The 12,682-nt window shown below is 37.2% G+C and overlaps 1 protein-coding gene across 1 annotated transcript in view; it reads right to left on the reverse strand.

The window, feature by feature from the left end:
- Nucleotides 1-12,682, reverse strand: part of UNC5D (unc-5 netrin receptor D) — a 620,243-nt gene that overhangs the window by 92,386 nt on the left and 515,175 nt on the right. The window contains exon 8 of the mRNA XM_056116771.1: nucleotides 9,891-9,923. Coding sequence (XP_055972746.1) covers nucleotides 9,891-9,923 — 33 coding nt within the window. The remainder of the gene's footprint in view (nucleotides 1-9,890; nucleotides 9,924-12,682) is intronic.

Consider the following 12,682-nt stretch of genomic DNA (forward strand, 5'->3'; position numbering starts at 1 on the left):
GGGAAATTCAAAATGATAAACATATCAAGTGACTCACACGTGGATGTGGATTAACACAAATTGCAGTGCCAGCAATTTATGAATCATATTTTTAGTATATATACTCCATAATGTCTCTGCTCAATTATTCTGTTAAAATAAAGGAATAAATAGAATACATGCATGAGATAAGAAAATGTCTTAGGAAACAGATAATTTGCTCTATCCAGAAATAAAACATTTTTCTTTTATGGAAAAGTAAACACTTTTTCCCAAAGTAACCACTCTTGAGAGTATCTTTGGGAGCTTTAAGAAAATACAGATATAGATAACAGATACATACTTGGATTTATATAGATATTATATATAGATATATGCATACATATGTACATTTACATATGTAAAGATATAGAGAGAATCTTTATATAAATCCATTCCTTTATCTTTAAAATGCTGTATTGTATTTACTTTACTGAATTTTGCTTTTTGTTATTGTTGTTTGTTTTACTTTGTGGCCACATCCAGAGGTATTCAGGGATACTTTTGGCTCTGCGATTGGTGGCTGCTCTCTGTTGTGCTCAGTGAACCATGTGGTCCTTGGGATTGAACCATAGTCCTTCTACTGCAAAACATGGGCACTCACTTATTCTACTGAGCTATCTCTCTGGCCCTGAACTTCATTTTTACTATGTATAATATCTTGTAGACATTTATCAGAATCCACAGACTTCATTTCTTTTTCCTTCTTGGTTTTGCTGACTCCACTGATAGCTGTATGATAACTTCTTTAATTACCCTAACATTTCTTCTGGTTGTTATCATACCATTTAAAATTTGACTTTTGTTCAAACCACTGATCTTGAAGGTCCTTTGAAATTACTGCATTAACAGTAACACTCTTTGTCTTATTTTATATCACTGTTCATTAGTAAGAGCCAAGAACAGTCAACTTAGTAGAAAAAAAGAAGTCCCTTAAATTCAATTCACCTACCTGGTATTTCTTATTGTTTTATCCTCCTACTTCTATAAATGATCTCTGAAGTTGAGTCTGTGGCCCTTTTGCCTTTCTTTGTTTCATCTAATTGGATAATCACTCACACACAGACAGTGCTAACTATTCCCTTGACGCCAAACACTCTCAAATCAGGATCTTCTGTCTCATCTCCTACCAAAAGATCCCATCCCTTATGTCCTTCCTGCTCACCGGACAAATCCACCAACATGTTGTGCTAACATCTCCAATTTGTCATCTGACTTGCACATTCATCATGCTTATCTCTTAAAATGTTTTCTTCTCTTGAATTTTTTTGTTCTTTCTTTCTGCATCTGGCAGTCTGCAGTCTCAAAGGGAAAAAAAATCTTTCATCCTGTTTCTGTTAACTTCATCCCAACAGCTATGGACCTTTCTCATCCTATTCTTAGTGTCTCTCACATCTCAATTTAACCTTATTTGACACCTACATTATAAAGAATCATCTCACTTAGAAATCAGGCTGGGCACTGTAAACTACCCATGGGTTGTTCTTTCTCAAACACAATTTGGCTACTGTAACTCTGATAGCTTTCAATGACTCTCTGGTGTGTATCTGTCCAGTGGGAACTTTAGTATTTAGAACAGATACTAAAGTATCTGTCCAAGATACTTTATTCTTGGCCCCCTTCTGTTTTCCAAATGCTTTTAATTTTCATCTGTGTGTCAAACTTAATTTTCTTCTTCAAGTAGATATTATACTTCAGCAGCCTTTTTAAATTATTGTTTTTGTTAATATTTACAAAAAATCTTTACTAAAATCTCTCCCCTCCAAAAACTATTTCAATTTTAGCCATTCTCCCAAAACTGAGAGTCAAGGTGATATATTCGATAAAATATTTCCTGATAGTATACAGGTATTATATTATTCCTTTTAAGTAAAGGTAAAGGTAAAGGCCCTCCCGTTGATCATCGATTTGCTCAAGCAGGCCCAGTAACATCTCCATTGGAGACTTTGTTGTTACTGTGTCTGGCATATCGAATACTCTCGGTAGCTTGCTAGGCTCTCCGAGAGGGGCGGAGGAATCGAACTCGGGTCGGCCATGTTGGCCGCATGCAAGGCAAACACCCTACCCGCTGTGCTATCACTGCAGCCCTTTTAAGTAAAGCTGCCAAATTTAGCAAGTTTTAAGGCATTTGAACTTTAAGACTAATAAGGAAGAATTTTGACATAAGTATGCTCCATGCAATATTTGGAATGTGTTTATACTAAAAGTATATCCATTATTTATCTAAAAATCAAACTTTAGCAAGGATTTTCTATTTTTATACATATATATCTATATACATATATATATATTGAATATCTGTGAGACAGTCCATTAGAAAGCTCTTAGTGATAGGGTTTCAGTCATAAAATGAAGGATCCTCTATTTTATCTGACAACTCTATGCTTTGGACTTCAAGGGAGGAAGATTTTTCCTATCAGTTAGGAAGACAAAGTTTGAGAATAGAAAAACAGAATATTTGTTCTCTAGTCCTTTAGATAACAACTTCACTTTATTTAATTTCCTTTTTTTTTTGAGAATTGAAGATATAAACTCTATAGACTTCGAATATACTAACAGGTGGAGAGATGAGGACTATGACTACCTATTCCTCACAATTATCCATGTTATTTTTGATGTTAAATTAGATACTGATAGTGCTTGTGCCAAGTTTGGAGGTACTTAATGAACAAAATCTCTCATATCCATTATGGCAGAGTGAATGGTATAACTGAAAATGGTCAGAAGAAAAGACATCACATATGATGAGGTAAAAATTTGATAGTAAAAATTGCAAGTACTAAGGAAATTACAAATATTGCACATATATATGTCTTGAATTGATTCACAGTAGGAATGACTCTGAAGGACAAAACAAGTCATGCAATTTGTGGAAAATGCTGCATTTATGTAATTGAAAATAATCAGCAGGAGATGAGGAAATGATGGGAAAATAGGGGAAAATGTGCTTTAAAGCCAGGGCAGAAGATCAGTGTTGATGCCAGAAGCCTAATGATATCTTAGAGAAGCCTGATAGTCTGGTGAGAATTGAAAGGTATGGCCCAAAGACATAACATAAACCAACTCTGTTGGTTCAAGGCACTTCTTCAATCTACACTGAATGAAAGAGAATGTCCAAGCTGTGCTTGTTGATATCAGATTAGGAAATTCAAAGGAATTCTAAGGAATTTATTAATCCTATGAAGTTTAAAAACAGAGGAATTCTTTGAAGTAAAACAGTTGGGAAACAAAAGTTTGGGGTCAGAGATATGGCTCAAGTGTCAAGTACATGATCCCTCCAAAACTAACTGGATTCACCCTTGAGTACTGAGCCTAAAGTAGCCCGATTGCCATGAGGTTTGATTCAACCCATCCCCCGAATATATATATATATATATATATATATACACACATATATATATACATATATATATGTGTGTGTGTGTGTGTGTGTGTGTGTAGGAATTCTACTGTATATGAAGTCAGTATATTTTGGGTAAGAGGCAGAGTAGGATGTATATCAGTGAGGAGAAGAACATATTTTGTCTTCAGACAATAAAGTGACATTCTACCATTCGTTGGTAGAATTGATTCTGGGAAGCACACAGTTTAGGATTCAACCAAGTAGCTGACACAGGCGAACAACTGCTATAAAATGTTCTTTGGGATGGGAGGTAGCGAGATAGCATAATGGTTAGGACATATTAGCACAGGTATAATTCCTGGCACCACCTGGTCTCTTACATATCACTGGGTACAGTTGGTGCCAGAGTACCAACCAGATGGCCTGGTTAACCCCTGATCTGCAGGTCCTGGATACATTGCATCTTTGATTGCATTGAACCACCACCAAATATCAGTGGAAATGGCTCCCATGACCTCTGAGTAATGCTTGTGAACATGACATCACTGCCATAAAAGGAACTGTTTTCTTCTTCAAGTCATTCATTTTCCTCTACTTTGTCCTGAAATTGTGAGAAAATTTTCCTTCATGTTTCACTGCTCAAGACTACTGACAATATGTATTATGTAATAAGTAAAGTGAATCTAGAGAAGCAAACTTCTTTGTTTCTGCCTAATCCATAAGAGGCTCAGTGAGGCACTATCAGGAATATTTAAAGCCAGAACTCAATAAATACTTGCTGAATGTCTAATATAAACCACACAGAATGGTAAATGTAACAGATTAAATGACGAATAGGATTCAGTACTGGCTACTATTTGGCAAGAACATGCCTATCAGAAAGAGTATACAGACAAGTTTAGGATCAATGAATATGTTCATTGATCAATGAAGAAATTAGCAAACAGTTTGCTACTAAAGTAAATTTCAGAGTAACTCACTATCAAATACAAACTTGGAAGGTGGGTGAGGACCATAACTTTGAAAGTAACATTTAAGATGGAACCCTAAAAGATAATAAATTACACAGATTAGGTGTAGGGAAAGACATTTCCGGCAGAAGTACTAAAATGATTAAGGAAGTATATGCGAAAATGGGCACAGGATATATAGAAAACCGAGGCATGTTCAGTTGAGAAATGTACAAGAAACAAGATAGATAGTGAGGAGGAAAATACCCCAGGAATAAGCAGATTAACACATTGATGCTGAAGCTACAATTTGTGTTTAATTGAACCAAACTCAAGTGCAGTCAGAAGCAGACACACTGATGTCAAGGTGTTAAGAGAAGCGGTAGGATTACAGAAGAAGAAGAAACATGAGACCATAACATACACTGATAGAGCCTTTTGTATTTGATCTCAGAAATACAGAAATGGTGGTCATGTATTAAAGAGGTTTAATCAGGGAGATGCTGTCTATGCACATTTAGAAATAGCAGAGAGATTGATTTATGGCAACTGGATACAGGGAGGAAATGGAAAAATCCTGGTTAGCAATGAAGACATCTTGAATTTTAAAACTATTTTTGTATAGCATTTTTTTTTTACCATTTGTGTTTTCTCTTACTGTGCTGATTGCTCCTTTTTTGTTTATCTCTATGAAGAGGGTCTTCTGACGCCTCTATTACTTAAATGTGATGTCTCTCAAGGCTCGCTGATCAACTTTTCTCACCATCCACACCCGCCATCTGGTGAGCTCATTCAACCTAATAAGTTTACAAACCATCAGGAAACTGACTAGTTCCTGATTTATGTCACTATCTAGCACTCTTCACTGACGTGCAAAACCATAGATTTCTTTCCTTCTCAAGCCCTCTATTTTGTTTTTTATTAGGCATCTCAAACAGCACTTGTTGACACAGAACTCTTGATTCTACCTTCAAATTTGCTATGCCAAATTTCTCCGACATCAGTAATGCAGCTCCACTTTCCTAGTTTCAAAGACCACATTCTAGAATCAGACAAACACTTTTCTCTCATATTCTATACTCAACCTATTAGCCAATCCACTGCAGCATCTTCTCTGTGAATTTCCAGGCTACGTTTTGTTTTCAGTTTCTAATGTTTTCTCTGTAGACCAAACCACAGTCCCCTTGAACCTAGGTTATTAATGCACTCATAGTAGCCCATGAATTATACCTATATCGCTGTCATTGTTGCAACAGACCATAATAAGGGGTCTCATCTCATTGCTTCTGCTCTGGGCCCCTTTCTGTTTATAGTAACTGTGATATTGGGCCATGCTGCTTTGAATTAAAGGCTCTCAGTGGCTTCCCATGCAGCTCATAATGAAGGTCACAGTAATTACAGGCGTCTATAGTGTGTCTAACAGTCTCCTCAACCCCTTTCCCTTGCTCGCTGGTCCCCACCATATCTAAAGTTTAATTTTATTATAGAGCTTCTAATACCTTATGCTAAAAAAACACTTTTATGGTATAACACCTACTACTATACAAGTAAAGTAACAATCCTTTCAGCCCTGTCCAAGCTTTTTACCCTGTTTGTCTTCTCTTCACAATATTTATCACCACATACATAGAGATAAATATCACTGAGTTCTTCGCTTGTTCCATTCCCTTATCCTATCACTGCACAGAGTCTCTGGAAGCAGAACCTATCTGTTTTGTTCAGTGCAGATTATTTACCACCTAAAACATTTCCTAGCATAAGGAAAACAGCAAATAGCTCTTTAAAGGATGGAGGCAAGGATATGAGTAGAATGGAAATAGAAGTTGACAACTTTGAGATTCATTTACATGGCAGGCTGGTCAGACCTTAAGGATTTATTGCTACTGAGAAGGAGAAGGAGAGGATGCAGAAAGAGAGCAATGGAGACCATCCAAATTTCAGAGTTAGAAAACTGAATTAATAGTATGGCGTTCTCTCTAAGCAGACCAGATGTGACAGGGCTAAATTAACAACAGGGATAAACAAAATTAAACTGCACTTTGAGAAAGTTGCAACTAAGGATTTCAACTAAGGATATTCAACTGGATAATAACTAAGGATATTCAACTGAAAAGCTCTCAGTACTAGCTTATTCTAGAACTACTAGTTGGATTCGGACTTAGTGTTCATCTTCATTAGGTACAAAACTACAATGTGTAAAGAGAGAATGCATGGTTCTAGATTACTTTCTAGGAGGAAGCTTACTCCTAGAAGTTAACCTCATGCTTCTCAGGAGTTTTCAGTCTCTGAGAAAGCCTTAGCCCCAACCCACCAAGAAGTCTCATTGTCTGAATATGATTTTTCACTCTAACTCTGGGGGTGCGTGCTTGCCATTCAGAACCTACCATATTTTACTGCACCTCCTGACATTGTTACACAACATTTATTGAAAGCACATTTGATGGTAATGAAGTTTCTATTAACTATGATTAAACCTCATAAAGCACCTGAAGATAATTTAAGATGTGCAGAAGCAGAAAATGAAACATTCGGTTTAGTACATTAGGAAACGTAATTGATTAAATTATCTCATTTACAATAAGTGCTTTCATGAGCTATGCAGTGCACATATTTTCCCCAGTTTGTCATTATAATTTGCCAACAGATATCTTAAGACTTGACTTTATTTAGACACCTCCCCGCAACTCAAAACTGGCTCCTCATTCTGCCCCAACGAGGCACCAGGCTGTGTTTTCTTTTCACCAGGCTGTCCGGAAGATCATGTGTACAGCTATATATAGGAACAGGTTGTTTCTCAATTATCTTCATAATTGACTTTGATTTTGCATCAGTGATGATTCACATTAGTCTTAGTTTAAGAATAAGCCCCTCTTTCAGGAAACCGCCAAGCCTGAAATCCAATAGTGCACTCCTAACCATGCAGCTTATAGAATCCCAACTGGATTCCTCAGGGAGCTGTGCGCAATCACATTGATTCTGCTAAGGTTTTATTTTTAGGAAATCACAAATTAAAACAGTTTAAGTGATTCTGTTGCAGTATCCAGCAATTAAACATGGTGTTCAGGAGCGAGAACTCCAAGCAAAAATGAATTCAGGAGTCCCCCAGGACGAGAAATAGCTACTGTGGGGTTTATGGCTGAAAGTACAGATGTAACCAAATTAGAATGGCACAGGACTCACAAACTAAGCGTGAAATTAATTTTTAAAAAAACACACAAGCATTTCTAAGTAACTCTCATGTTGAGAGTTAGCTCATGTTGAGAGTTATATAGAAACAGTGGACAGAGGAACTTAGTGTCTGGAAGGAATTTGATGTTTACTTATGCCAGCTGTCACCCTCAGGTCTTGACATGGGCACAATCTTAATATGCATGCAGGAATCCATTTATTTTTCTCCCTCCCACAGCATACTCAAACACACAAGCCAACAAAAGCTATGATCTCCCCACTTTCAACCCTCCTATGAATCCAGAATCAGGCATGCAAGATGTCAAGGATGCTACCTGGGTACAATTATACTTTATGAGCAGTAGAGAGCAGTGAAAAGAAGTTAAGACAGCTTGTTTGCTTTTATTGTTTGGCTAAGTTCTCAGATTCTGAAAGTAAAGCCATCTTTATATCCCAAGGCTGTGTGATGCAACATAATAAAGAACAAACATTGTGTCTTTCCTCTTATCTCTTGTCCCATCTCACTGATTTCTATCTATCCTCAAAGGGTTTTTATGCTTGTACAGAAGGTGACTAATACAAATCCATTAATGTTCCCAAGCTATTTGAATTTTAATAACATCAAATTTCTTGAGAGAGAGAGAGAGAGAGAGAGAGAGAGAGAGAGAGAGAGAGACTGAGACTGTGAGACCCAGCAGAGCTCAGGCACTTTTCCTGGTTCTGTGCTGAGGAGTGACCCCTAGGCAGTGCTTTTTGGACAATGCAGTACCGGGATCAAACTAGGCTGGCCCCATGCAAAGTAAGAACCTTAAGAATCCAGTCTTAGTAATATAAAATTTATTAGCAAAAAAAAAAAATCATTCATTTGATAGTAAGACAAGAAACACTGATTAGACACATCTTTCACAGGCTTTGCAAAATGACTATTTGGGTAGTTGTAGAAGCTTCCTATTGCTAAGAGCTGTACTATTGATACACTTATATCTCCCTACACATGGGACTTCTCCTGAGTACGTGAAAGTCCTTTGCAGGAACATATTAAAATGTAGATTCTCATGGGCCCTCCCAAAGTCAGGAATTCTAATGCATTCGCTCAATTCTGAGGTGTGGTAGATTTAACTAGATCCAATGAAGCCTTCAAATTATGATGCCACAGTTTCTGATCTACCTTTTGAGAAACATTTTTCTAAGACCGTGGTTTTTCAATCCAAGTTACACATTGACATTACCCAGAAACTTTAAAATACAGGGTTCTGTTGGAACTTTTGGGGATGGGTAATAAAAATATTTGACCTACACTATGGTGAGGGTTTCAAGATGATACACATTTGCAAAAACCATTCAATTATAGTTTTTATAAATAAACTCTACCTTGATCTGGGTTTGAAAGTTCGAAAAATAGAGATCCTTGAATTTTAATACAGTTCTCTAATTTCAGTTTTGGTCTAGAGTGTCTGTGTGTGTATATGGAAATCAGTATATATACTGGGATTCAGTATCTATCTTTCTATATCTCAGTCTATCAGTGTATATATATTGATTCCCAGGATATACAATGATTTCGAAAATATATCCTGGGAATCAGTATGCAGAGGCTATTCCTAATTCAGTGCTCAGAGACCACTACTGATGATGCTGGTACAGTGTGTGTGTGTGGGGGGGGGGGGTGGAATAAAGCTGCAGATCAAGGCATGGGCCCTAGGCATGCAGAGCATGAGCTTAGTCATTTGAATTATCTCTCCAACTGTGGAACTAGAATTTTTGAAAGAACTCCAGAATGCTCTGAAGTCCAGCCAAGACAGAAGTCGTCGTGTCCAATGCAGAGCTGCTAACCCTCCAAATGGGCACCTCTTCCCATCTCTTACTGAATACATAAGATGAAGATTATAAATAGGCCTCTCCAGCAATCAGCCTGCATAGAGAGGGTTCAAGGAAGACAGGCATTAATATTTTCAGTTCATAATGATTAGTTTCACTGGAAAACTGGTTTCTAATATACCCAGATGCCACAGATTTCACAGTTTGCATTTTAAGTGTCCCTGGTCCACGGAGGAGAGGCATATGGTATGGTCAGATTTTGCTCGGGGCATGCTCATAAAATCATGTCCTGCCAAATATTGATTAACAGTAATGTTATAACTCACTTTAGAAATAAAACTCCTAGATGACATTTGCAGAGAAGTGGAGTTAAGAAAAAGAGGGAGTCAAGAGAAGAGACAAACTTTTACTGTGAGTGAGGCTAGGAGTATACATATTTCATACATAGTGAAACCTCTGATATATAACTCTAAAGCCCAGGAGAAGTGCAGAAACCCTGGGTTTTCATGTGAACTTCAATTCTGCTCAGCTCCTAAACAGAAAGGCACCAAATATGAGAATAAATGATATCCACAAGAGGAAATATAACTTACTTTGGGGTTTTATTTCATGAAGAGGTTTTTTATCTAAAAAAAAAGAGAAAAAGAAAGTTGCATTTAATAAATTTACACGGAGCAGATATATTTCTTCTATCACTCTACAGCTACCTCCAAAAATGTTTTTTTTGGTTGACAATATGGATATTGTCCATACTTTTGCTCGCTTTTTAAAAATTTTTCTCTTTTGAAATATTTTTCCACGATGATTTCTTCATTCTTTTTATTATTTCCCCTCAGGCTCACTAGAGTTCCTGTTGCATTTGCTAGTTTCATATCAGCATGCTGAGAAAACTAAACTACCTACCTGCTCTCTTGTTAGATAGAGTCCAAAGGGCTCTACTAGTGAGGGATGCTATTTAACTCTATGTGATGACAGAAAGATGAACGTGGAAATAAATATTTAAAGGGAATATTCCACGGTCTTTATTTTCAGGGCCTGTATAAAGGGTCTAAGCCACACTGCTCATCTCTTCTCATTTGCTCTGGGTGCAAGGATGTCAGAGTTTGTTCATAAGAAATCATTTTTTTTCATATCTGTTGAAATGCATTGATTTCTCATAAAGGAAAGGATTATCATTTTAATTTTTCATTAATACAGCATGACATTCCAACATGAATAAGGGGTACATCATCATAAATCAACATCTCTATATACTACATAAAGTTCTCCATTCAAAGACCAATCTAAACTTCAGCATACAAATGACCCCTTTACCTTACGTAAAAGGCATTCCTATCCTCCTAATACTAATTTGGACTTCTAAACTTTTGTTTTGTTTAGCTCATTCATTTGCTTTGCTTGTATGTCACATGTGAATAAAATCCTATAGTGTAAGTTCAGATGATAATCATAGTATTGAGTAGGTGAGCCGGTAAATAGAAAAGATTCTTAGCCATTCACTAGAGCAGGGTGACATGAGCCAGAGTTTAGATGAGGTAGTGTTATCCTTACCACCATCCATCAGCTCTCTCCTGTACCTCCTCCTACCACCAAAAGCCTTGCATTACCACTGAGACTCTGCCTCCATATTTTCATTTGCTTTCTACTCTGCTCCTCCCTTGTATATTCTACTTCCCTCTGCTCTTGGGTCAACACACCAATGCAAGCCTAGCCCAATGCAGAGATCCAGGGAGACTACTTAGACACTATGTCAAGATTCTAAGATTTGCATCTTAGAATCACCCCTCTTTCCACATTTTCATGGCATGAATATCACATGATTACACTATTAACTCAGAGCCTGAAGCTAAACATTTGCAAAATTATATTCTGGTAGGGGAATCCTGAAAGGTCACTTTGTGTAGTCTGTCCTTCCTTTGCTGAAGGCAAGCCAAGCAGAGTGAGACACTGTCATTTTGGATTTTGTTCTTTTTAACTAATCAAACCAAGCATACTTCAGATTTCAGAAATTCATATATGTTGTCTTATGTACTGTAATGTTCCAAGCAGATAGAAACGGTCACATTCTGAACTCTTCATAGGATCTCTCTTACCCTAACCCAGGTCTGAATTTGACACTCATTTTGACAGAAAGCCCTCTCATCATGCTTTAAACATAGCTCTTATGTGTTCTGTCATCTGATTTGTCATAGAAGTAGATTTAAAAAGTTGAGTGTAAATTACACCCTGTCAGATGGGTCACCATTTTTTTCTCTCACTATAAGTGGAAAGTTAACTATCAAAGGGTAATTTCTGATAAATAACTTTTAAATCAAAAATCCCCATAGAAGACAATTTGTTCAAATTTATATAATCATAACGAGTCTTTTTACATATCTTACTTTAAAAAAGACATTTTTCCCTTTTCTTTACTGCACAGATTTAATTACACCAGCTTTCCTGAGAGCAGGTGGTACCTCCCAAAGTCCAGATGCTAATACACTCAAGAATTAGAATAAAATTACTTTGGTGTTTTTAACCTAACTTCAGGTTTTGCTTAGTGCAGGTTATCTGAAAGCATTTGGCATGGGCACAGCAACACTGGCAGTCTAAGGCTCAGATATCTGAACGTGATGCATTGCTACAGCTACACAAAGAGACATGCAGAACAGCTGTTTAGAACTCTGACTGAGCTTAACAGTATTTTCTGCTCTCTAAACCACAGGAACGAAGATTATTCTGGGTGGCAAAATAAAACTCTACTACAAACAGGTGAGATACCTAAGTATTCTCCAGAAAAATAAATCTAATACACCCAGGCTATGAAAATCTTGGGTTGGTAGAATTCTATAAGCTACAACTCTGACAGAGAGAGTGAGGTTGAGACTCACTAAGGGCTAAGAGCCAGTAATCAGTCTGGAAATAGTGCAGAAAGGCCTCAAGGGCATACTGAGTCCCGCCTCCCATCAACTGTGGCACTGTTACTGTGCAGAGTGTGGAATGATGGAGAAAGCGTGGATCCCAGAGTCACAACTAGATTTCAAGTGACTTCTTTCTACGGTGTGACACAGAAAATGGGAATGGGAACACCCCTGAAGATTGACACTGGGGACCAGACATTGTTGAGGGACCAAACATTGTTGATGTAAAGGAACACGGCAGAGATCCAAAATGAGCAGCAACAGTGAGCAGTGGCTGATAATGCTGACAACAAAATCATATGCCCATCATAATATTTGATTCAAATAATAACATGATTCTTTGAGCACCATGCTTAGAGGGAAGTCATGACTGCAAATTTATTTATCTTTTAAAAAAAAGGGAATTGTAGGAAACTTGAAGGGGAATGAAGAAATAAGTGAATAGTCATGGTCTCGGCTTTGTCGGAACAAGATCAAGACTACAG

This window comes from Sorex fumeus, unplaced genomic scaffold, assembly GCF_029834395.1.
Source record: "Sorex fumeus unplaced genomic scaffold, SorFum_2.1 ptg000033l, whole genome shotgun sequence".
Lineage (NCBI taxonomy): Eukaryota > Metazoa > Chordata > Mammalia > Eulipotyphla > Soricidae > Sorex > Sorex fumeus.